The sequence below is a fragment of the Clarias gariepinus genome, chromosome 13 (assembly GCF_024256425.1).
Source record: "Clarias gariepinus isolate MV-2021 ecotype Netherlands chromosome 13, CGAR_prim_01v2, whole genome shotgun sequence".
Lineage (NCBI taxonomy): Eukaryota > Metazoa > Chordata > Actinopteri > Siluriformes > Clariidae > Clarias > Clarias gariepinus.
Genome location: NC_071112.1, coordinates 26,405,481 through 26,431,660, shown reverse-complemented (window position 1 = coordinate 26,431,660; position 26,180 = coordinate 26,405,481). Strand labels below are relative to the sequence as shown.

The 26,180-nt window shown below is 40.2% G+C and overlaps 3 protein-coding genes across 4 annotated transcripts in view; 2 read left to right on the top strand and 1 right to left on the bottom strand.

The window, feature by feature from the left end:
• The window catches only part of LOC128535648 (stonin-2-like), a 31,286-nt gene extending 19,023 nt beyond the window's left edge, over window positions 1–12,263 (top strand). The window contains exons 3-5 of the mRNA XM_053509685.1: window positions 2,819–4,672; window positions 10,554–10,756; window positions 12,161–12,263. Coding sequence (XP_053365660.1) covers window positions 2,819–4,672; window positions 10,554–10,756; window positions 12,161–12,232 — 2,129 coding nt within the window. The 3' untranslated portion in view covers window positions 12,233–12,263. The remainder of the gene's footprint in view (window positions 1–2,818; window positions 4,673–10,553; window positions 10,757–12,160) is intronic.
• A 605-nt stretch (window positions 12,264–12,868) lies between these two features.
• ttc7b (tetratricopeptide repeat domain 7B) lies at window positions 12,869–24,500 on the bottom strand. Of its 2 annotated transcripts, XM_053509684.1 has the most exons (21): window positions 24,245–24,500; window positions 23,740–23,894; window positions 22,728–22,896; window positions 22,119–22,237; window positions 21,781–21,902; window positions 21,610–21,688; window positions 20,986–21,155; window positions 20,836–20,899; window positions 18,101–18,238; window positions 17,929–18,012; window positions 17,663–17,767; window positions 17,451–17,568; window positions 17,269–17,326; window positions 17,003–17,075; window positions 16,684–16,844; window positions 16,292–16,408; window positions 15,427–15,524; window positions 15,068–15,223; window positions 14,346–14,483; window positions 13,792–13,994; window positions 12,869–13,684 (listed from the first exon to the last, which is right to left on the bottom strand). In XM_053509684.1, exons 1-21 carry the CDS (start codon window positions 24,363–24,365, stop codon window positions 13,463–13,465), a joined length of 2,670 nt encoding a protein of 889 aa, XP_053365659.1. In that variant the 5' UTR covers window positions 24,366–24,500; the 3' UTR covers window positions 12,869–13,462. The 2 variants fall into 2 exon arrangements, with proteins under 2 accessions (XP_053365659.1, XP_053365658.1); XM_053509683.1 differs by lacking the exon at window positions 15,068–15,223.
• mrpl57 (mitochondrial ribosomal protein L57) lies at window positions 24,495–25,942 on the top strand. The gene is made up of 2 exons (XM_053509686.1): window positions 24,495–24,589; window positions 25,589–25,942. The coding sequence occupies exon 2, from the start codon at window positions 25,590–25,592 to the stop codon at window positions 25,896–25,898; it is 309 nt and encodes a 102-aa protein (XP_053365661.1). The 5' UTR covers window positions 24,495–24,589; window position 25,589; the 3' UTR covers window positions 25,899–25,942.
• The last annotated feature ends 238 nt before the right edge of the window (window positions 25,943–26,180 follow it).

The window sequence follows — 26,180 nt, the reverse complement described above, 5'->3', positions numbered from 1 at the left end:
AATGGCGTCAATCTCCCACCTCTGTCAATGTTAAAAATGTGTGGATAAACATTACTAAAAAGTAAAGCTTTGTTAGGAGAGTTTCTGTCTAATAGGGGCAGTTTCATGTATGATGCGATAATATTTTCTTAGCTGAAGTTTATAACACCATTGCCGTTTGTGTTTATCAAACATAATAAATAGCGTATTTCACTTCAACTTTTTTTACTTGTTTCAAAGAATACAGTCACTGTCAAGCAAGTGGAACACAGACAGACTGAAAGTTTTGCTGCTAAGCTAGATTAGCAAGCCAGACAGACTAGAGAGAGTACTGCTTTTCCCTGCTGATGTTAAACTGGGAGCGGAGAAACAAGGTTCCATTGCAGCTTGTAATCGAAGTTTCCAACACTGACACCTGAGTACATGAGTGCAGCATTAAAGCATATGTTTGGATACAGAGAGCTTTTTTCCCCTTAGCACATTCGATCTGAATAGATTTAGGAGTTTTGACCCTTTAAATATAATGTTTTTATTAATGTAGGTTGTGATTTTTACCTATGGGATTCTGCTGAATTCTCAACTCAGCGTATCACAATGTTTTGAACAGCAGGTCTGACTAAAGTTACAGCTCATCGACAGCCTTGTTTAACAGACACTCTAGATAGATTTTAGTTTTAAGTTTTAAGTTACAATTCATATGTGGTTTTTTTTATATACCTTTGTAAAAGTACATGCTGTTATTTTAAATTAAGCAACTTTTAGCTGGCTGAGCGCTTCTGTCACGATTGATGTGACCTCTTCATGACTCAGAGCCACTTCCTGGGTGTGAGAACCGAGTGTTTGCTGATGCTACTTCATGATTCATCATTGCAAAGCCCCTAAGGCTGGAGCGAACTGCAAGCACATAGCTGGAGTAAAAGTGTGAGTGAAGCTGCCAGTGAGGGAAGGAGAAAAGGCTGTCAGCTTGATGTAAAAATGATGGATGATCTGGGGAGCAGAAATTCTGCTGGCCTCCTGACAGCTGTTCCTCAGACGCGCTGCTCGGGCTGAGCAATGAGCACCGTGGAGCACCGGTGTGCTGATTGCAGTTAGAAATCTCTCTCACGCACACAGAAGTAATTCACCACAGAGCTGTTAGCATTGAGGAGCCATCCATCTGCGCTTACCTCAGCCGCCCGCCACACGCTTGCTCACAACAGAGTTTCTATGGAGACAGAAGTCAGGCAATGCGCATTGACAAGTTTTATTTATTAAAAAGACAGCCAGAGTCATTCCTCCTCCTGGCAGAGACACCATTGCTGTCAAGGAAGTGACTTGAATGAATTTAGTGTATTAGTTATTATACTTATTTTTTTTTATATCTGTGCTACACAATTCAAAGTTCAAAATTTAATTAAGAGTGTCCCTGTTTCTCCAAATTATCATGATCTGCCAAGATTGCAGATGTTTGCTTCTTTTATTTACAGACTGTATGTCAGATTTCACCCAAAATTCTGTGACAAATACACATGTACATTTTGCCTCATGTTTTGTTAAGCCATGTCATCAAATGTTAAGAAAACTATTTCGTTGTAAAGTTGACATGTTTTATGCTGTATCTTTTTATGGCACAATAACATTACTCAGAATTTGGATCAGAGCCTGTTTGTTTATTAATCTAAATGTGCTGACTTTGTTTCAATTAAACTTTGATTTGATTCAGTCTTGATTAGTTAATATCCACGTAGCTTTTATAAATTTTATGTGCAGCTCAAATGAACGATTCAGCGTTTGCTTCTAACCAACTGTGAGCTCACCTATTTTACTCTAAGCTTGTATAAACTGGTCATCCATAGAAATAAAAAAAAAGTTTTGTTTGTACATAGGACAAAACTCGCTCTTTCAATTTTATCTCTACATTTTTTACTGCAGCGTTTTATCGCCGGAAGGATCTTGAAGAGGCCGCCTGCCCACGCCACAATACATTGGAGGACCCAAAACCCATCTCTCAAAACTTTTCTGTCTATATGTCTGACTGTTTGTCTGTATGGTTGTATGGTATGATTGTCACAGCATCACAAACTGATTGGATAAATCTTTGGCAGTACTTTGGTATTTCTCTGGTAATCTGGCACAAAGCTGCTCATAACTTCAGTTCTCTTTAACGTTTTGATTTAATTTACTGTATGGTGCAGGTTTAACTTTAGGCAGATACCCGAGAGCGTACTTCACATGCATCAAACTATGGGCGCACCTTAAATTGACTGCTGGACAGAATTTATTGAACCTTTTTTAAAGTCCTTTTAAAGTCCTTGCTATTTGTGTGTGTCAATGTGAGCGAGTTCATTCTCCTTTGCTGCACTGACAGTAGAAATTGGTCTGAAATGCAGAAAGCTGGTACCTAGCAACAGGTGAAATCTTTTATTCAGCATTTATATTGCTGCGAAGAGCTTTGGGCAGGATGTTCAGCTGTGTATCAGAGAGAGAGTCCACCAGCTGCATCCAGCTCCATTGTGGCTAAAGCCAAACTCCTTTGCAATTAAGAGGTGACTGAAAGCTTAACATTATTTAACAGGGGCTGTCCATGAAATCTGTGACATGAGGGTCTAGGAGCTCCAGAAAATTTAATTTTTATGGTCAACCAGAAACGTATGCTTAACGACAAGTGGAACATGTAACAGGAACATGAAAACAAGTGAATTCATAAAATGTCAAAAGTAATATTAGCAAAAGCATAATCGCATAATCATTATCACATTAATCACAAGCACATTTTCATAAGAGATATAAAAGGAGAGACTTAATTTAAGTGGTTTGTTTAAGGTAAATGACTTTAAACGTACATGTTCTCCATTTGCAGATTCATCCGTCTGCCTAGAGGATGAAGGAATAAACATGGACATACTCAACTGTACATCCAATGTAGCACATACCAATCGCCAATCAATCACCAGCACCAGCCGTTTTGCCAGCTGGGTCACTTTTGATAATAAGGACGAGGTTGAAGAGCAAGTTTGTAAGCATAGCCCCAAACTCTTCAATATTAGAACTGGTACCCTGAACAGTTATCATTTGCAGGACACTGACAGCAATTTGATTGTGTCGTCCATCCAAAACCAGAGAGCAGACAGACCTATTCTGGATTTAACCCCAGATGGGATTTATTCTGTGTTCGTCCTTGAAAGTCCCCTGTTAAACAGCAGCACTCCTTACACCAAGAACAATCCATTTCTGCATGAGGATTTTTCAAACATCCAGCCCTCTCCTATTAACCCGTCCTGTGCGTATTTTAATAAAAGTGCAGTGACCTCATCTAACAACTATGAAACCCAGGAAACACCTCTTGCCTTATTGTTTGATTACCCTGTCCCTAATCTTGACACCCACTCTTTCCTTTTCCTTTCAACTACAGGGAATTGTGGGAGTTATGGAGGTACTTACACCTCAGGTATTTCTGAAAGTCTGGATCAGTTAAAAAACATGCAGATCTTTGACACTAACCAGGAACCTTCTCAGTCAGACTACACTATGGATGCCAGGGATGACGAAGAAACCCTGTTTAAACCAGCTCACATGGCTCCTCAAGATGGCTGGCCCATGCTCCTGCGCATTCCAGAGAAGAAGAACATCATGTCCTCTCGGCACTGGAGGCCGATCTTTGTAAGACTCAGTGATGCTGGTCAGCTAAGGCTCTACTATGAGAAAGGCCTGGAGAACCACTTTAAGGAGATTCACCTCAGTGGCCAAGTCGAGATTTCTGAACACAAAATGCAGCACTATGAAGAGAACAGCCGTGTTCATACTCTCAGCCTGGACCAGGTGGTATACAAGGAGAAGCGTAAGATTCAGCCAAAAATCACAGTGGTTCATCTGCCTGTCAAGGAGCAACTGTTGAAGCTTGGGACCACAGACTACCAGGATTTTCTAAGCTTTAGGTATGCTTTGCAGGAAAAGCTGGCAGTGTTGTCTGCAGATTTGGATGTCGTCAACTCATCTTTGCCTTACTTTGAAGAGGAGATTCAGGTTGAAGTTGTTGATAGCTTTTATGGGGTTCTGTCCAAAACAGACAACCGTATTTTAAAATATTCGGTAATGACACGGGTTACTATGCTTGCCTTTTTAATGGGCTCACCCCCCTGTAGCATAGGCCTCAATGACGAAATGGTGAAAGGTAAAGAGGTGGTGTCCCGGCATGACATAATCCCCAACACTACCACACACTGGATCTGTCTGTGGAATTGTAGACTGCACGAGTGCGCAAACAAGTCAGAGTTTACAGAGTCCAGGACTATCTCCTTTAAGCCCCCATCAGGACAAAGATTTGAGCTTCTGTGTTTTCGGACAACATATGCTGAGAAGACTCTGCCCTTTACCCTGACAACGGTTATCAGCATTAAAGGTCCCGAGGTAGAGCTACAGTCCTGGCTAGTGATGTCAACGGGGTTCTCATCCAATAGAGACCCTTTAACACCAATTCCATGTGAAAACGTGGCAATCCGTTACCCTATTCCTGAAACATGGACAAAGAACTTCTGCAGAAGTGTGACAGGAGAAAAGTCTTTAAAGGCACGCTTTAATAAAGGAGCCAGCTTTGGTTTAGCTAGCACCTCAGAGTCAGAACCGGCTATGTGGGTTACCCTTGGCACAGCAAAGTACGAAAAAGCCTTCAGATCTGTGGTGTGGAGAATAAGTCGCCTGCCAGACAAAAACTCAGGTAGAAATCTACTTCTTCCAAGCTTTACCTAGGAGGTACTTATAGCTCAGGTACAGTAATTTAATAAGATTAATGTTTTGGTTAAGGTTTGCCTTTGTTTATTTAGGGTTCATCATGTAAAAACAAATCTCTAAGCCCTTACAGAGATTCTGTTTTTACTGTAACTTACCTGTTACACTTTTGAGTGAAAATCAACTCAAAAGTGTAACATGTTGCCATCTACAAAAATGCCTTAAATTCTGCTAAATCTGAATATTACTCACATTTAATAAATCATGATTTTAATATCAGAGCACTTTTTTCTACTGTCCAAGGACTTACTAAATCATCAGAAACCATCTTCCACTTTACTACTATATCCCAATGTCAAGATTTTTTGGATTTTTTGCATGACAAAGTCGATACAATCCATAAACATTTGACTACATCTTCTATAACACACATTGACTGTAATTGGATTAATAACTTACATACATTGCCGCTTGCTACACTTTCTGATTTTATTTTACCATCAGTTCAACAAATCAGTAATATCATCATTTCAGCACACCCATCTACTTGTTCCCTTGATCCTCTCCCCACATTTCTTGTTAAATCATGTCTCTCCACACTTTCTCCGGTTCTCACTACCATAGTTCATTCTTCATTGTCTACCGGAATTGTCCCATTATCACTTAAAACTGCTTCAGTTACACCTATAATTAAGAAACCTGGTTTGGATCCCAAAGATTTTAATAATTATCGTCCCATTTCTAATTTACCATTTACTGCTGTAGCGTTTTAACAATGATAATGACCATGAATAGCTTCCGGCATTCTTCATCATTAATACGTAGGGTTTACATAATAAAGACAACGAATGACGGTTGCATTGTCCACCAATTAATATAGACATTTTAATGTGAACACAATGCCAACGCATCCTTTATCATTAATAAATAATTTTAGCTCTGGGTCAGAGTTGTATCGAATCTTTAACGATTTGGTTTAATTTGATTAATTGAATCAAAATTTATAACGTACACTATATTGACTACCCGTCCAGCGTTTAGCACAATTTAGTGTATCTTACCAGTTCTGATTATCACATGGCCAACGGCTATAACACAAAATCTAGTATTTAGCAATTTATGAGCAAGGTAACACGATCTGGGCAAATGTTTAGACTTTAAAATACATGACCAAGACAACAGTACTTTATAAAGAAACGAGAATTTATTTGACTAATCTACGATACATGAAACTACACTACTTGAACGCATGCACACACACACACACACACAAACAGTTTGGCAAGTGAAAATGAATGAAGTTATTCTAGTACTGGTTACTAGATCAACGAAAGTCACAAGAGCAGAGTCTTGGGTTTATTCTTACGGTTTAGTTATGAAACGAGCACCAACTTCAGCAAGGTATGCAGCTTTGTTTGTTTACTTGCGTTATGTTTCGTTCTCATCCTTTGGTTCACCTCCAACGAAGGGAATCACGGCGTTGCTGGTTGGTTGGTGCGCTGTTGTAGAGATGACGTCAGTCGGGAAAGCCCTTCGGTGAGGCGTTGGTTGCCTGGTTACCGATGGCTGCGCTCTGGAACTTCTCCTGAGGTTTCCTTCGTTGCGGGACTTTGGAGTTCTGGCACGAAGTCTCGTTGAGCGTTCTTGAAGAGCGGATGACGCCTGCAGCAGTGGCGCAGCGCCCGCAAGGGCGAAGCCCGGGCTGCTTGGAAGATGTTGTAGGTTGCAGTTGTGATGATATCTTCTCTTCTTCTTCTTTTACTGTGGACTTCCTGAGGGTTTTGGTCCTTTAGGGGTCAATCCGTCCCACAGGTGATCCATCCAATCGGATGTAATTGCAGGGCTTAGCCACGCCTCACGTGGTTCCTCCTTCCATGCATAAATTAGCCAGGTGTTTCGGCTGTCACGTGTGACCCATCCGGTTGGAGTTTTTAATACTTTATAAACAGTAATTTTGCATGAGCTCTGTTTATGCTACCAATTACCCATGTTCACCAACATTCTTGAAATAAAGCCAGCTTTAGATTGACACCAAACATTACATATCTTACCCTCTCATTCCTTCCTTCATCTAATGAAAAGGTTTGTAAATGCTGATTACACCTTTAAAGTTATGCAGAATAATCAAACATATACACAGGAATAAAAGGAACTGAGTAAATATATGTAAATACGTTTTGCCCTACTGGCACACTTTAAAGATGTTTAAAATGGTGTCCTTGCCGTATGCCTTTGTTCATGGAAAGGCATGTCTTCCAGAGGTCAAGAGAGTGTCCAGGTGTGATGAGGCCCCTTCCTCCCCAGCTCGGGGTGGAGCTGTAAAACTGTCTTCTTTGTTTACCGGATCGCCGATTTACACCCTTGGTTTTGGGGTCTACTTCAAAGCATCTGGCCTTGTGGAGTTTCTTAGTTTTACAGACGTCCCCCTTAAGATAGCAAACCAGATAAGGTTATCAGGATGGTGCCATGCATGCTGGAAGAGGGTGTTCAGGAATGTGATCCATTGACTGTTCTCTCTATGGGAGCCCTGTTATTCGCTACACTGCCAAAATTCTTGAACGTATTGTTACTGCACAGCTTCAGGATCATCTTCAAAATAACAATCTGTTTGAGCCTTTCCAATCTGGTTTTCGCTCTAAACATAGCACTGAAACAGCCTTAGTTAAAATCACCAATGATCTCCTTCGTGCAGCTGATTCTGGTCTTTTTTCCATTCTCATTCTCCTTGACCTCAGTGCCGCCTTTGATACCATCTCGCACCCAGTCTTACTCGAGCGCTTGGCCGGCATTGGGGTCACTGGTACTGCCTTAAAATGGTTTACTTCATATCTCAGCGACAGGAAACAATTTGTACAAATGAAAAATATCAAGTCATCCTCATCTCCATTACATCATGGAGTTCCTCAAGGCTCAGTGTTAGGTCCTCTTTTGTTTATTATTTACATCCTTCCCCTTGGTAATATTTTCCGCCATTTTGGAATTCGCTTTCACTGTTATCCTGATGACATTCAAATGTACATTTCCACAAAACCTAGTATTTCATCATGCCCCACTGCACTTATTGATTGTTTACAGGCTATTACATCTTGGATGACAAACAACAAACTCAAATTAAATGGCAATAAGAGTGAAGTTCTTCTTATTGGTTCCAATTCTACACTTTCCAAATCTCCACCTATCAGTATAAGCATTGAAAATTGTCTAGTCCCCGTTTCCTCTCGGGTCAAAAGTTTAGGTGTAATACTGGACTCTACTCTTTCTTTTTCCTCACATATTAACAATACAGTTCGCATAGCCTTTTTTCATTTACGCAATATTTCTAGACTCCGCCCATCACTCACTCAGCATTCAACCCAAGTTCTTGTTCATGCCCTTGTTACCTCACGCCTCGACTATTGTGCCCTTCTTCTCGGTTTACCCCAAAAGCTTCTCCAACGACTTCAAAATGTCCATAACTGTGCTGCAAGAATCATTACTCTCACAAAATCAACTGAACATATTACACCAATTCTCATTTAACTTCACTGGCTCCCAATAACCCAAAGAATTCAATACAAACTCCTTCTTCTTACCTTACCTCCTTCAGTTAAAATGGTTAAAATGGGAGCCAGGGCGTTTAGTTACACTGCCCCTAAACTCAGGAACGCACTACCCATTCATATTCGTCAGTTGGATTCTATTAACATTTTTAAATCATAACTTAAAACTTACCTCTTCAAATCTGCTTATTCATTGTAATTTTATTTGTTATTATTATTTTTATTATTATTATTATTTTATTTAGTTTTTCCTCCCTAATTTTTATGTATTGGTGTTTTATTGCATGTTTCTACTGTAAGGTGTCCTTGGGTGTCTTGAAAGGCGCCATCAAATAAAATGTATTATTATTATTATTATTATTATTAAAATGTTTTTAGAAAACCTTTAAATGGCAAAATTCACACAGAAAGAAGTTCCAGCAAAATAGCTAACCACTCTACGAACCCCCAGTGAACCCTTAAAGAAATTATAGAGGTTGCTTGACAAAAAATTGTATCTATAATCTTAAATAACTTTTTTCTTAAACTAATGGAGAAAAGGTCTGATATTAAAATTAATTAAAATTTTCTTTAATGATTCACCTAGTGCAGGCGTCGGCAAGATGTGGCTCTTTCATCTCCCTTCTGCGGCTTTATGTGGCTTTGGAAAATAAATAATGAGTATTTAAATAGAAATTTATTTTATCTTACTTTGTTAGTTTTTTCAAATGTAATTCTAAATTGAATTATGTTGATCTTGTAACATAAAACATGTTACACTTCTTGTCGCCAAAAAAATACATTACAACTGCCGATGTGCGACACCCATCGGCACGTGATTAAAAAAATATAAATTCGAACCCTAAGCTGCATTCCATTTACAGGGTGCTTTCTACTTCCTGCTCCGTTTGCAATTAATGATGGTGAAGGGAACTTACCTCGACAAAACTCCAAAAAACACCATTCAGAACACTCTGCGAAGTCACCAGCACTGACGTCACATTCTCTGTATTTTTTGAGCTCCATTTTTTTTGGGTTGACAGCTGACTGGACGCTCCAGTAAAAGACGTTTGCGTTTGCTGCAGGTGGATAATTTAAGTTTGACTTTTTATTTTATAAATATGAAGAGGACAAATAGACATTGGGTATTTTATTTGAAAGTAGCCTTCAAATGGGACGGTGGTGAAATGGTGTTCACTGTCGCCTTGCACCTCCAGGGTCCAGGTTTGATTCCCTATGCTCTATGCATTGTTTCCTCTGGGTAGTCTGGTTTCCTCCCACAGTCCAAAAAAATGCTGAATGGACTAATTGGCATTCCCAAATTGCTAGTAGTGTGTGAATGAGTGTGTGAGTGTGTGTGCCCTGCGATGGATTGGCACCCTGTCTAGGGTGTACCCCGCCTTGTGCCTCCTGGGATCCCCTGAATACAGGATAAAGCGGTGTAAAGATGAGTGAGCGTGAGTAAGTAACCTTCAAACAAGCGTCTTTCTTTTTAAAGTGATGATGTTTCGATATTCAGCACACAACTCTTCTCTAGCTCCCCATGTAATAAATTTGTCTTTCATCCATGACCAGGGTTTTATATTCTATATTCAGATTGTTGTGTCAGTATAGACATATGCTATGTTCTAAACAGCTTGCATTTACTTTTAGAGTGTAACAACAGAAAATTTTCAACAAGCACTTTTTGTGTCTGGAAAGTTGGCTCAGGATCATAACGTCATGCTGCAACATGGAACTCTTGCAGTCTTTTTCTACCACAAGTCTCAGTCCCTGTTTTATAGGAACATTACCAGGCACACCTTTCAGTTTGTCCTGTGCTAAAAACCCTGACTCTGCTCTTTACTCACTCGATTATTATATTATGAGCTGAATCAGAGCATGGAAAACGGTGCATGGATTGCATGGTGATATTTAACCATTTGTAATTAGAGATTATAGATAAGCAACAATTGTGAAAAACGCACGTCAAGATGGTTTCTATCCATCTGCTTGGTCACAAGCTTAATTGTCTATAGTTTTATTGTTTCTATAGAAAAATCATATTTACAGGGACTTGTACAATAGGCACTTTGCATTACAGAATAAATTTTTTTTATTGATGATATAATGAAATTTATTGTAGAGCGCTGTTTATTTAGTATTTATGAAAGGAATCTTCAGCTTTTCTCTGTGTTTATGACTGAGAAGTTAACACATTGTGGCTTTTGTCTGTAATTAGTTAGTTCTGTGTGTAATTTTTTTTTGTTATGTTAGTTATATATTTTATTCCTATTAAAAAAATTGGGAAACATTAGCCAGGACATTAAATTTAACTACAATAATTTTGGTACGTGTGCCATCATTCACCAGCACTGGGTCACCCTCACACCTTTTTCTGCCGTTTGGAGCTTGGATCTGACCGTGAGGTTCCACACAACTTCCAGAGCTTGTTGGAGGTGGAGTTCGACATGCCTGCTGCTTCAGCCTCAAAGACCACCGTCCGCTCTCTGTCTGTCCAAGACAGGGCCGAGCTGAGGAAGTGGGTCACTTACAAAGCACACTACTCCTACCAGGTACTTTAGTCACGTACGTGTGTGCAGTTGTTCATGTACATGTGCGTGTGTGTCACAACATCTTAAACTAATTTTTTATGACTCCACTCTTTTTTTATGTGTCCATTGCTTTTATAGGGTCACCTATAGAAATTCTTTTTACGTACTTTGACATGTAGAGTTGATATACACAGTGATTTGACATCACCATGTGTTCATCCTGCACTAATCTCGGCTAACATACTGTAGGATCATCTCCACACAGAAGCCCTCCTGTAAAGAAGAGATAAGAAGAATTATGCAGAGCAGTATCTAAATCTAAATACTGCTCTGAAAAATTCTTCTTATAAAGCTGCCCTTTGAAAAAACAGCAGTAACGATCTGTGTGTGTGTAACTGATCTAAACTAAACCTAACTTACTGCAGCACAAACCAGACAATGTCTCTGTAGATTGGTTTAGAGTGTACTCACTATGTTTGAGTGATGTGCCTTTTGGGAACAAATCACTTCCTGCTGAAGATCATCAGCCGTTTGACAGACAATGAAAGACGGACAGTCACCCTCCAGCAACCCGCTGTCTCAGCTGCCACAGCCGTTTTTCTTCTGCAATCCAAATATGTCATTATGGTGGCTGGAGTTGTCCCCACAAACATCTGCTCCCATTACAGCTCATCAGATGTGTGGTGAAAACAGCACGTCTTCACAGGAGTGCTTCAGGAGCTGTATGGAGGTGATCCTCTGTTAGCTGAGATTAGTGAAGAATAAACACCTGGTGATGTCAAATCACAGTGTATATCAACTCTACATGTGAAAGTAGAAAGAATGTCCTAATAGGATAAGGGTGAGCCCATAAGCAATGGACACAAAATCCCAGAGTTATACATTTTTAATGGCTAAACCAAAAAGTGTTCATGGATGTAAGCCACAAGGTTGTGTTCAGCTCAAACTGAATCAACAGGAAGTCATTAGTAAATGTTGGAACATAATCTTTTAGTTAATTGAATATGCTGTTTTTAAAAAATCACCTTTTGAGTGTCAATGTGATATATGACCTGTTATTTAAATAAAAATCTTGTTAATCTTAAAACCAGTCAACCATTATGTTCAGATAAACGTTGATATACAACAGCAAAGCATTGGAATTCATTTCCAAATAGTCATTGAACACATTTATTAATTTACATTTAGGCATTTGGCAGATGCTCTTATCCAGAGCGACTTACATTTTTTAAAATCTCATCACATCTGAGCAGTTGAGGGTTAAGGGCCTTGCTCAAGGGCCCAACAGGGACAACTTGGTGGTTGTGGGGTTTGAACCTGGGATCTTCCGAAACGTAGTGCAATGCCTTAACCACTGTTAATCTTATGGGCCAAATGTTAAATGTATCTATGATGTATCCTGTATGTCTCACTTGTGTTCTGCAGGTGGAGATAACACAGAAGAACAAGAGGACAGCAGCGAACCTGGAGCAGGCGGGGCCCTGCACTCAGCAGTGATGAGGGAACTCCCCACTTTCTTTATGTTATTAGGGTTTAACGTTGCACTTTGGACAAAACACTGAACTGTGATGTTAAATAGGCAGGACACCTTGGAAATTGAAAATAAAACAGTAAAACTGGGGAAATGATTTGCACAGGTTTAGCTTTATATCTAAAAACAAACAAATAAATATTTAATGACAGTTGATTCCATTTTCAGTTCTTTATCGAAGTAAAATATACAATCTGCAGTAATCTACAATAATCTTGGAGTCCTACGCAAGCCAGCTTTAGTCTTGAATGCTTGATTTTAAGTCTAATGTATGCATTGTGTTGTATTGTAATTTTGTTAATAATGAAACCTATCAAACATTAACATCATGTGTGATTTTTATCTGACAAAAGAACTGGAGCATCACTTAAAAGTTGTACCATAAGGAATGTTTACTGTTCAAATAATGGTTTATTGCTTTATATATTGATTGTTTGATCACTTTTTTTACATGATTTCTGGTACTACATTAAGTCCCCTAATTTTTTCTTTCATTAAGGACAAATAATTCAACGTTATAATTAACAACAGACAGATGTGATTAAAATAAATGAACACCTGAATTAAAAAATTCTTTTTACAACATTTAAACAGTAGTTTCTTCTTTGTTCACCAGCATCATTTGCGCTCACTTAATCAAATGATGAATGATTTGCTCATAAATTCAGTAATGTTTGTGCTACTGAATAGCACCGGAATCAGTACATCACACTTTCTTCAGGAGACTTCCTAAGTAGGGAAGAAATGTTCTGTCCTAAAGGCTGTTAGGACAGCTGTCTTTGTCAGCTCTAACTTTAGACATAGTGTGTTTGTTGGTCTGAGCAAGATCAAGCATTATTACAGAGAGAGAGAAACTATATAATGTAAATGTTTGCAGTAACATCTTATTGATATGATGTGGAAGTTTATTAATATTTGGACCCATCTATCAAAATAATATCCAGGATCTGCATGTTTATATATTTATTTTATATATATATATATATTTCATATTTACATACATAAATATTTAACATTAACAGCGCCTCGCACGTGCATTACAGATTGGTAATAGTGTGTGTGTGTGTGTGTATATATACACGCGTAAGGTTAATACAGAACAGCACTTCAAATGAACACAGTACACTTCAGAAGCTTCAGTACATAGAGAGGTGTAACACTGTACAGTGGTATGTGTGTATTTGTTTGTGGACTCATCAGAGTGCTCGAGGCAGGATGGTGAAAGGCATAATGGGATTGCTGGCCTCCAGCTGCAGTGCAGTAAGGAAGCACTCAGAGGCAGCGGCCATGTTGCCCTGCGCCTGCAGCACTTCAGCGAGACTGTGCCAGCCTGCATGAGACGAGGAACACAGCTGTACGGCTTCACACAGAACCTTTTCCGCCAACGAGAACCTTTGCAGCTGGTACAGGATCACGCCCTGTACACATGCACACACATGTTTATTTATCAGAATCGGTGTCACTGCCTACGGGGGTGATGAAGCTCGAAGTGTTACAACAGCCAATCAGAACACTGATATCTTACCAGTCTCTGCATACTGCGGATGTGGGCGGGGCTTATAGCCAGTGCCTCCTCATAGCAGCGCTTAGCATCCTCTAGATTTCCTCTGAGCTCAGCCACTTGGCCCTTCATGAACAGGACATTATGGGATGTTGGGAACAAACTTGCTGCCTCCTGAGTGCATGCCATTGCCTCCGCCGGCTTCATCATCCCGATATACACCTCCGCTACACACAAACACACACCAAACAAACCATTACCATGTCTGGTAGACTAGTAACCTTCATGTTCATTGGCTCTGGGATGTGCTTAACATTCACATAAACATTGTATGATGATACTTGGATGGCCAAAATATTATGTCGGCTGACAGTTTAACACACCCATTCCACATTGTGAGTGGGTGTGTGTAAACCGATCAGACATAGCAGTATGAGCATCCGCCTAATAAATTATTATTTATTAGGTCGTAACCCCCGCCCACCAAAACAGCGATGCACTGTGTGTTCCGTTAAGGCAGACCGCATGAGAACATGCTACACAGGCTGCAGTTTTGGAAGCAATCAGCATGTGTGTACCTGCATGTAGCCAGATCTGAGCGAGGGTCATCCAGGGGTGCAGGGGTCCATGTTTGGGAGTGCTGCTTTGCAGAGAGGAAGCTTCTGACAAAGCCTGCTCCACCCGTGATGCTGCTACTGACGGTGCATGCACTGAGCCTGACACACACACACACGAATACAGAATGAAGACTGAGTTTCAAACAATTCATTCACAGTATTTTATGTGAAGCAGACCAATTGTTAAGCAAACAGACTAAAGTGAGTGAAGAATTAAACTTTTAAAATCACTTGTTTGACTGTCAGGAATTTAGGCAAAGGATTATGGTGCAATAAATTAGTTGGAAGAGTTTATATCACTCAAACATGGAGTGTGTTCAAATTGTCAGGATTTAATTTACATGTTTGTCAAATGTATTACTGTATCTCACTGCACTGGAGTAAAATCAGCAGCATGTTAAGGCATTGCCTAAAGCATTTCTCAGAAGGGTTTTAGAAATAAATTAAGAACATTTCAGACACAACAAGCTCAACTGAGAAACAATGAATCAGTGCAGTTAACAAAATGAAGCAAAGCTAGCATGGTTACATTACTCACACGGGGAGTTACTTAGAGGAGAGTAAATCTAAGGCTGTGATTCAATTTTAATCAAAATGCAAACTTTCTCCACACTGCAAAGAATCATTAACAAAGTGAGTTAACACACGCACAAACACACACACACACACACAGAATGTGTTACTAGCAGAGGAGAGGCGTCGGCGAGGAAAGTGGTCACAGAAAACATGGCCAACTGGGTCACTCCGGGGCAAAGAACAGGCAGAATAGAGGGATGAGAGAGGAAAAAAAGGAGAAGATGGAGATGAAGGATGTAACAGAGAAGAAGAGGAAGCAGAGGCTAGAATAAACACATACATTACAGAAAATAAATGCCCCAGAAGTAAGAGAGAATACCTGACCTAACAATAAACACTCAGAGAGAGAGAGAGCACAAAGAGACTCACGCTACAGATCAAAGAGTAAAGCACCTGAAAAATAAACTATGATGCATAAACTGTTGTGTGTGTGTGTGTGTGTGTGTGTGTGTGTGTGTTAACTTGCCTGTCTCTGGGTCACTAAAATCTGGCAGTGTGACAGCATTAAGTTGCCTCCGATCAGCCACAGCCCTGTCCAGAAGACTGCTGCCTCGTCCTGAATCACTGTCCATAGATACACACGTAAACACACACAGAATATAACTCTAGTCGTCTAAACACGCCATCATCCCATAAACAATTTAAATATACAGTGGAACCTCGGATTACGAGTAACATGGTTTACGAGTGTTTTGCAAGACGAGCAACAATTTTTAATAATTTTTTACTTGAAAAACGAGCATTGTCTTAGTTAACGAGCACCGAGTATCATGTTTCACGCATGCGCTTCTTGTTTTAACAACGAGCGTCACGTCATCACAAGTGAGCCAACGGTTTTTCTCTTTCTTGCAGCAGAATTGTAGGTAATCGTCTCTCCTGCTGGGTGAATACACACACGCGCTGTGTGTGTGTGTGTGTGTGTGTGTGTGTGTGTGCGCGCGCGCGCGTGCACATTTTACACACATACACCCTGCGTGCACAAACGAAAACCCTTATCTGTTGGGGTTTAATTTTGCTTTTTTTTAAGGTAAAGTACAGGTTAATTTGTTTTAGTTTTACTTTATATTTTGTATTAATTATATTTATGTATTTATTTTTTTGGCCTGTAGAACGAATAATTTAAGTTTCCATTATTTCCTATGGGAAAATTTAATTTGGTTTATGAGTGTTTTGGAATACGAGCCCACTTCCGGAACGAATTAAGCTCGTAATCCGAGGTTCCACTGTACATTATAACAGTAGAGTTCATGCATATTTAGTAACTTTCCTTGTGTGTGTGTGTGTGTGTGTGTGTGTGTGTGTGTGTGTGTGTGTGTGTGTGTGTTACAAACCTGGGGTTAGTAAGGTTGTAGCAGGACTTCCAGATTTGGAGCATGTGTTTACAGGTAAGCAGAGCTTCTTCTGGGCCACGACACAATGTCTCCAACTTCACCTTAGTAAAGAGCAACCTGAATACAGAGTGAGAGAGAGAGAAAATATGTCAACCTAGAAACCCAAGACATGTTTAATCTCTGCTCTGCCCTCTAATGTCCCTCACAGCCTTTACCTGCAGATGTATGAATGGAATAAGACAGGTGTATTTGTGTTAAAGAGAACATTTATGCAGCATCTGTCACATGTGTGTGTATGTGTGTGTGTGTGTGTATGTGTGTGTATGTGTGTGTATGTGTGTGTATGTGTGTGTATGTGTGTGTATGTGTGTGTCTCTCTCTCTCTCCCTCACATGAAGTTCTCGGGGTACTCGCTGAGGGCCATCTCGATGATGTTGAGGGCATCGTGGTAGTGCTTCTGAGCGGAAAGAAGCAGAGCCAGGAGGTGCAGCGAGTGAACATCATCACCCTGCAGCTGTAGAGCCTGACGCACATACCCCAACGCCTCAGGTATCTAATATACACACATGCAGGCACACACACAGAGCAACAATTCCTTCTTAAACACCACTTCCACCTTCATCCTGAAAAAAAAAACATTAACCAAAGACAGAAGAACACGCGCACACACACACACACATATCTATACACATATATATGTATATATATTACCTGGCGAGACACTGCAAGCTGCAGAGCCAAGTAGAACACAGCCAGGTGATCTGTAGGAGCGAGAGACTGAGCTCTGACACACACACACACACACACACACAAACAGATCAGTCCACCAGAGCACAAACTTTATTTTCTACATAATTAGGCTATGTTATATATACTCCTTCCTCTACACCACATTACCTTCTATTACCACATTACTCTCACACTGACTCCTTTACTTATAAACATCTAATGAGCTTGTAATAAACACGTAATGGCACCTTTGAAACGCTCCCAGGGCTTTCTTCTGATACTCCTCCTGTACACTCCTCAGAGACGCTGCAGACATACACACAGTACACTGGATCAGCTGATTTTTTTTTTTTTGTGTGTGTGTGTATTCATATTTTTGTATAGGGGTATGTGTGAGAGAGTGTGTGTGTGAGAAAGTGTGCGCGCTCACCGTCTGTAGCCTTGAGGCTGTAGACGAGGCCAAGTGCGAGGTAACCTTTTGCCTTGAACTCTGCTGCTTTATCTTGCATGTCTACAACCATCTGCGCGAAACACTCCCCTTCATCCAGCTATACGTGCACACACACGCATTAGTGAACAAGACTTATTCTCTTCCTTACGTCAGTGCACTATGTATTAAGCAAGAATAGATTTGGGACTGACCCAGTGCAGGTTTCCTATACACAGCTTTACAGCAAGCAGCGGGATGGTAGCATCATCAGGTTTCAGCCGCATACACTCCTTCAAAACCTTCACTGCCCGTGCAGACTACACACACACACACACACACAATGTAGGCTTTATGTGTCGCATAATCACTAGAAAACACAAACTGTGTTTTATAAACACAGAGTGTTCATTCCCTGGGCATGTCTGTGTGTTGTTACCCATAATGAATAGGTGTTTAGGACACAGCCGAAATTACACACCTTTCCTGCTGCCATCAGTGAAAGCGCCAGCTGGTACCACAGGTGGAATTCCTCAAATGCAAACTTCATCGCTCTCTCCAAGCACTGAAAACACACACACCCACATTTTCCAGTTTTAAGGGCTTGTTTTTAACAAGTGTTGTTGCAAGTATAGTAAATGGCGGAGCTTTACCTCAGACAGCATTTCATATTGTCCACGTCGTCCCAGTGCGATAGTGAGCAGATCATACACTACAGACGCACTCTGCAGACTTAAAACCCGATCAGCACTGTGTTCAGGTATACGACTCAACACTGCATCTCTGTTCGCCTGCGTATACATACATACATATCACTCTGAGGCATTGTCTCACATCCCTCTTTCTCATTTACGGTGTTCCGCTGTCACTGTGTAAGTATTGTATATATAGTACCCACACCGGACTTGCATAGTATCTACAGTATACCTACACTGTGCTCACACAATACACAACTGTACTTACACACTCATCACGCATATACAATACCCACACAGTATGCAACTGTACCTCACAGTACTTACACAGACAGCACTAAAACAGTACCCACACTGTACTCACGGGGTATGCTATCCACATAGTACCCACACTGTACACACACAGCCCCCATATGGTACTCACACACGTACGTACTCATACAGTCCCTACACAGTGTACCCACTGTAATGATCACCCAGTAGGAGACTGGGTTGTTACCCCCTCATCCACTATTCCCCTTCATATTTCCTTTTTTTTTCCCCTCTCTCTCTGATGCACCTTATGATGTGTGGCTGCCCAAACTGTGATTGAACATATCCTCGGATTAGAAAGGTTGGACGGGGACCGTACTGTGAGTTAAGTGTGAAGTAAATTTTTATTTGATGCTTCAAGTAAAGGATGCTTATTGTTTTCACCACAGACTTTTAGGACTGTTAAAAACTGGAGCATGTCATAGCGGAAAATTTTTGTGGGCGCAGCATGTTGGCATCTCATTCACGTGCAACGGAGCCCATTACCACTTATTTTTTCTGTTTGGATTTTCTTAAGTCTCTCTCTCTGTGTGCAGCGGGACCGTATATGTGTGTGGCGTCAGAAGGAGCGTGGTGCAGGAGATTCCAGAGACTTTCAAATGCAATGTTAGAACTTTGGAAGTGGAATGGAATGCACGCTTTTGATTGGTAGACACAACAGTGCGGCTCCCCATCATTGAAGCCTACTGGAGGAGAGAGCAAACAACTAAACTGTGCAAGCAATCTACAAGATATAAGTAGCAGTACACAGCCGGAGAGAAGGGACGAAGGCACTTTGTGGTTAAATAGGTGTATCCAAAAAAAACTCTCTCATTTGGTTTAATTATTTCATGTTATAAGTTTCTAAGTTACTAAGTTTCACTAGTAATAATGTTTACAATTACCTAGCATTGTTTACCATGTTTTAGATTATGCTGAGAAATACTGTATGCCTAATGTTAATGTGATATTGTGATAAGCACAGTTAGATAATTTTTACAATTATTTTTATTTCATTTATTCTGTTTTCTCCTTTCTTATTTTTCTTACTGATACTTATACGTGTTTTCACTTTTTCCAATTGATCGGTCTAAAACACTTGTGATGTCTAAGTGCACTGATAAATTTGCTTATGGTCTTGGTTCTCAAAGGGAATACAGACATGATTGGTGCGGCATAATGAACGGGAGGGAATTAGTGGAAAATAATAGGAAAGTACCTATTCTATTTCATGCTTTTCTTTATTGACAATAAAGATCGGACACTCGAAACTAAACACTCACGCAAAGAAATGAATCATTAATACATGTAAATTAAAATAACATCAGAGAAAAAGTGGAACCATAGTGCAACAATAACGGTTTAATGTCGGCATGTTAATTGCAGAGGAACAATATATAAGGAAACATTCGGTATTATATGTGTAATTTCATTTATTCCTATGCTGATGTTTCTGTATTTTTATTAAAAATGTATATTTTATCAGGCAGTACTAGTCTGGCATTTCCAGTTTCCAGTGTGGCAACAAAGTTGCTTTTTGATCTTTCAGGCGCTGAACAGAAGGGAAGATCAATATCGTTCTACGCTTTTTGTTATAGTGATTTTGCTTTGTCCAATACTGGTGAGGCTTTGACAATTCAGCGCCTTGCAGCTTGGTTTACAGAACAGCTTACTACAACAGCTGGAAGATCAGGGTTCTTAGTGCTTACATAGACACGATACAAAGTCCCATTATATATTTACATCCACGCCTGAATATTTGAATCCTTTCACCACAGAGTTTCTAATACCTACGAGGGTACCCGCACAGTTCCTTCATAGTAACCCACACAATACACAGTGTACCAGCACAGTACCTACACCAGCACAGTACCCACACATACCTCATTTCCACTACACTGGTTCTGGTGCTCGGCCGGTGCTGGACTGGGAACCACCGAGAACCGGCCCGCATTTACACTAGACAGGAGCTCAGCGGGAGCTGCATGATAATACGTCACAGGCCACGCGCACTAAACAGAAACGACCATGGCTGAAGTCAGTTTACTGGTTATTTAGCTTATACACTATTTGGTCGGTTGTTCGTGTGAAGCCTGTGACGATTAGTTCTTCTCTTATTTCCTTATACACTTTTTTAAATTTCTTAAAGCACTTTCCAATTTCTGCTGAATCTCGGCAAATGTCCAAAAATGCCGAAAAAACGCTTTTGTTTCGTCCGCGCTCCACATTAACGGACTTTGGGTCTCTGCCATTTTTTTTTACATGGAACGGAACCGGCACGGGAACCAGAGCAGTGGAAAAGGGGTAACAGTGTACCAGCACAGTACCCACACAGTACCCACACAGTGTACCAGCACAGTACCCACACAGTACCCACACAGTACCCACATAGTGTGACTCACCATAGATTCACTAATCAGTAACAATAGCAGAGCTTCTTCTGTGTTTTCCTGAGGACAAAACAAACTGAAGAGAGAAAAACACAGAGATAAATCACTAATTTGTGATTCTGAATTTGTGTGTGTGTGTGTGTGTGTGTTTGTATGTCATACTTCTCCCCTGTGTAGATGCGTGCTCGGCGAGGCAGTGTGTATTCAGAGTGTGTGTTTGTACACTGTGGTTCGTCAAGAGGAGACTGTGCAGGTGGATCCTCCAACGGACTCCAGTAACTTTGTTCGCACATCCCTCTGAGCAGGATCTCCGCCAACTGCCGCGCTATGGTCTAAACACACAAACACACCAAATAGTGTCATACGAACAAAAAGAGCCAGTACGAGAGAAGGAAGTGAGACAGACAGAGAGGAAGACATTAAAACAAAGGGATAACGACAGAAAGACAATTGGAGAGAGCTAGACAGGGGATGGTTACAGAAAAACAGCTAATTGGATACTCAATTAATTGGATTACAAATGCTACAATTAGTCAAAAGCACGTTGTATGTACGTCCATCAGCTTTTAAATGTAGCTTAAGGTTGTTTTGAGAATGTGGTAACTAACAATCAACATAATATAAGATGAATAAAGAATATGTCTTTTAATGTACTTAAAGATAGCAGAGGATAATTATGGGTAGTTGAATTGAAGTTAACTCTGTGGTGGAGGGGTGTGGTCAATTAGTAGGGGCGGGGTCTGTGTACACAAAGAAGTGTACACAGACATACAAACACACACTGACCATACGAAGGTTCTGTGTGGTTCTTGTTTCCACAGCACGTAGAATCTCTCGAAACCGTCCAACACCATGCGTCAGATTACTGAAACAAAATACAAAATGTCAGATCCAATCACAGTAAGCCACAACCTAAAAAGTAGAATAGCCTAAACCAAACAACACACAAAATCACACCCATTCTTGAAGTGGATAACGTGAGCACGTTGGAGTCCCGTCTCTAAAAAGAAGCCAAGTTCCTGTTCCTGTGAGATGGGGCCAGGTTTGGGACTGCGGTTCTGCATTCCGGCACTTAGAGCCTGTGTGTATCCGGAGAACATCATTATCATCACCATCATCAATATATTTACACACATACACATTGTATAAATTATTTGGGATTACTGAGCAACTCTAAAATGATTATACTTTTAAAGCACAAGGGAACTGAACGCCCATAATGGGCAGCAGTGACCAGGCCAGAGGTGTTAACCCTTTAATCTAAGCATATTTGTTTTTAACTTGAACAAAAGTACCTTTTCAGCTTCCTGTAGGTAGAGCAGAGCAATATCTCCAGACTTCTCATAGCAGGTGATTATCTCCTGATCTTGCTCAGTGCTAGACGTAGAGGTGGACACCTTCTCCAGACATAAACCTGCAGGAAGTATAACTGATAAATAAATTAATTCAAATTTTATTTGTCACATACACAGTCATACACAGTACGATATGCAGTGAAATGCTTGTACGACTGCTGGTGACCTTAAAAAGGAAATAAAAAATATATATAAGGAATAAATATTAATAAAAAAGAAATGAAATAAAAAAGAAAATAAATGTAACTAGTAAAATAAACTGTACAAATAAGGGCATAATAAAAATATTACAAAATATAGAAATATGGGGGGGGGATATTAAAAATATTACATATATAAATTTTTTAATGTTTTAAAGTGGCAATAAAATGTTTTAAAGTGGCAAAGTGTCATGTGCAATGGCAGATATATAAACATGTATTGTATAAAGTGACTCATGAAAGCTACAGTAGTCCTTACAAGACAACCTTACACACCAACCTCACGACCCCACCATTTTCATCATACAGTTGTGTGTGTGCGTATATGTTCATGCATGTATAGACTCACCCTTGGTGGCATAGGCTTCAGCGATCATGGCTAGGCGGTAAATTGGAGCGCTGCTCAGCTGCATATCATCCAAGTTCACTTGGCTGAAGTAATTAAGAGCCTCAGTGCAGTCGCCTTCCACATAACACAGCTTCCCCATCAGCACATTGGCCTCCTGCTGCAGTTCTGGCTGCGTCCCAAATTACACAATACACACCATCAGTGACAACTAAAGAGCTCTGCACCAACCCTAAACCAGACAATTACTAAGTGTTTCCCAAATCACACATTATTTGCTAAATCGTGCAGATCAAACAGTATGGACAATATTTCACCACAAGTCTCGGTTTGACCTGAACAGCCCTCATATAATATAAGCTGTTTGAACGTAGTATATATTTGTTAAAGTTTTATATAGCAGGTAGGTATTGTTATAAAATAGTTAATATTTTTTGCTACTCAATTTCTTTACGAGTTTTTGTAGTAAAAATATCATTGCAGATTGATTTGCCTGATTGTACAGCTTTAACTACTACTCCAACTTTGGTAATGTAAAATTAAGAAATTAAATATAAAATGATATCTATTATGTAAGCTTGCCCCCTGCAGTTGACCTGAGGTGATGTCCACTAGCCCACTCCCTCCCCATCTCATGAGTTAGAAACCTTCCCAAACCTCCACTTCCTCGCTCCCAAACTAGAACCTGGGCAGTAATGAAGTTATGAACCCACACTGTGACATAAAAAAATGCAGCGTGCAAACAAACCACTAAAGAAAACGATCGATCGATTTTGACAGAAACCATGACAGACAGGCTGAAGGAGAGGAAGATTTTCCTTGTGTCTTTGGTATTCTGACCTGTAATGTTTTCTGTACCTGAAATAGATTGTGCTGTGACAGTACAGGTATTTTAGCTTCCAAATGTAAGATGATTGTGAAGTGTAGTCTGCAGTGTGGTTGACCTGAGACTCAAAGGTTAGGCTTAATGAAGAGTGTGTAGTTTACAGTGCACTCTAGTTGAACTGAGACTCACCCGGAGGTTCCCTCGCTGTAGGGCGTTAGTGAGGTGTGCACGAGCCTCAGGCAGCTGGGGACGAGCTGTTCGGGGACTGAAGTTCTGCTTTAGTGTATTCTCCTTCAGGTACTGCTGCAACTTCATTTCACCTAATAACATCTCACCCACATCATCTACACAAAGACACACACACACACGTAATCATTATAGCTTTAATCTCACAATCAAACACCACGCTTTAAACCCTAGTATATTTTATATACAGCAGGTGATTCTTCACTCAGGACACAAACTACATAAGCATAACATGACGTCATAAAACCGGAAGTACTGAGAGCTACCGAGGTTTCCTGGTTTTTGAATTTATTTTACATTAAACGCGCAGATCCCACCTGCAAACCAACCACATATACATCTCGTCATGTCGCTGTATTAAATTCAGACACGACGACATGTATACATTTATTTAGACTCTAAACACTACGTCAGCACGCTAACATGCTAACATGCTAAAATCACATACCGATTGAAATGAGTTTGGCAGAAAGCTGCCGTACGAGCTCAGGGATTTTGTCCCACTGTCCCTCTGAACGACATCTCTCTATTTCTGTCTCTATCCGCGAGCCTGATTTTCGAGCTGTCATGGTGTTTATTTAGTGTTTATATTCCGTGGCTGAAACCCGGAGCCGCAGTAAGCTGCAATTGCGCTGCACCTCCGCACCGCTTGTGGCGCTAACGACTCACACCGATGCTTGAGCCAGGTGCGGTGCATTGTGGGAATGACGGTCTCGGTACGAGAATGCTAACATGCTGACTGACTCAAAGGAGAAGAAACGATAAAACAGGCAATACAACTCATTTAAAGAAGGTTCGTAGGATTTAAATATATATACCCCCCCCCCCAGTTTCTCACAACTGCAGCTACTGTGTAAACAATGCTCTGCTTCTTTAAATTTTTACGTTCAGTTATGAAGGTGACCGAGTATTGTAGAACTTGATAATTTTGTTACGATTATTAAAATGTTAAATCTTGTGAAATAATGGTTCTTTTTGCCACAGAACAATTATCGTGTTATTATAAATGAGCCGATTGTGCTGTTTATGTGTAGGTTTTTATAAATTAAAGTTTGCTTCTCTTTTTCTTCGTTTAATGTAAATCTTAAGCTCTCATGTGTTCTAGATTTATTACACGTAAATATTTCGTGCCTTGAGACTGATGATTACGGCTTACAGCTCATGAAATTATAACATCTAGTATCTCAAACTATTAGAATTTTTTTGAGTTCGAGTAAAGTACTATTAATACTGTATAAATACCATGTATTATGTGCAGTACACGCATGGCGAAGGCTGCTGACTTAATAGTTATCCATAAGACGATCATTGACATCCTCTACAGGAAGGATAAGCCAACAGAACTTGCTGTAATGAAGTACATTTATGGAAAGTTAACTGGAAAGGAAAAGTGGTAAGAAAAGGACACAAGCTATGGGAATGATCGCAGGCTTAAGAAGATTGTCGAGAAACTTGATTCAAGAAATTGGGAGAGCTTCACCAGTAGTGGAGTGAGGCTGGAGTTAGTGCATCAAGAGCCACCACACAGACATCTTCAGGTCTTTTCTAATGAAAGAACGGTTTTGCAGACATAAAGTGAATAAAAATAATAAAATGAGGAAATTAATTTGACATAGATTTCAAGCTTTAGTTAAAACAATCTTGGTTTTTGACTTCTGTTTACATTTTTCTGGAGCCCCAACAGCCTTCTCTAACTTTTTTTCGATCTGTTTATCTCCTCTCCCTTTTTGCTATAGTTTTTTTGAAGAGCCAAGATTAAGGTGTTCCCGCTCTGTTCCTTATCTGTTTTCAGGATGTTCCTGACTCTGCCTCTACTGCGGAAGGGAATTCCCGGCCGGCAGTGGATAGGAAAATGGCGCAGGCCACGGCCAGTCACATGGCAGATGAAGCGCAACACAGTTGAGCGACTGGAGCGCGAGGCTCAGAATGAGTATTGGCTGAGTCGACCTTACCTGAGCCTTGAGCAGGAGAAAGGCCACGCCCATGCTCGCCGTATGCGCACCTGGGAGACCATCCGCCACACTCGCTTGTCCACCTTCCCCCAGCACACATCCCTTTCTGAACACCTGCAGCACCTCAACATTACCCGGACCTGGAGCTAACACACACACAGAATATTTCATGAATAAAGTACTGGTACACTGTTTGCTCTTGTTTATACTTCTTTGTCCAAGCAGCGCACAAACAAACACATTCTTTAAATTTGTACAGCTTATAAAAAGGACTAATGTACTTTATGAAGCATTTACTGTGCTGAGGTTAATAGCTGCATTATTTAATGATGTGTATTATTTCATTTTATTATATAAATACATTACATATACATTGTGTATACATTTTATATAAAAAAAAATATAAGTGATGGACAGATATTGGACTAAGCA

Bases quoted from the DNA above. Each gene is read 5' to 3' on its own strand.
- ttc7b (XM_053509684.1), bottom strand. From the start codon at position 24,365: ATGACAGCTCGAAAATCAGGCTCGCGGATAGAGACAGAAATAGAGAGA. The intron at 22,897-23,739 runs GTGAGTCTCAGT...TTTGGGACGCAG, and splicing joins TACAGCGAGGGAACCTCCGG to CCAGAACTGCAGCAGGAGGC. The intron at 17,076-17,268 runs GTGCCATTACGT...TGTGTGTGTCAG, and splicing joins GCCCTGGGAGCGTTTCAAAG to AGCTCAGTCTCTCGCTCCTA.
- mrpl57 (XM_053509686.1), top strand. From the start codon at position 25,590: ATGTTCCTGACTCTGCCTCTACTGCGGAAGGGAATTCCCGGCCGGCAG.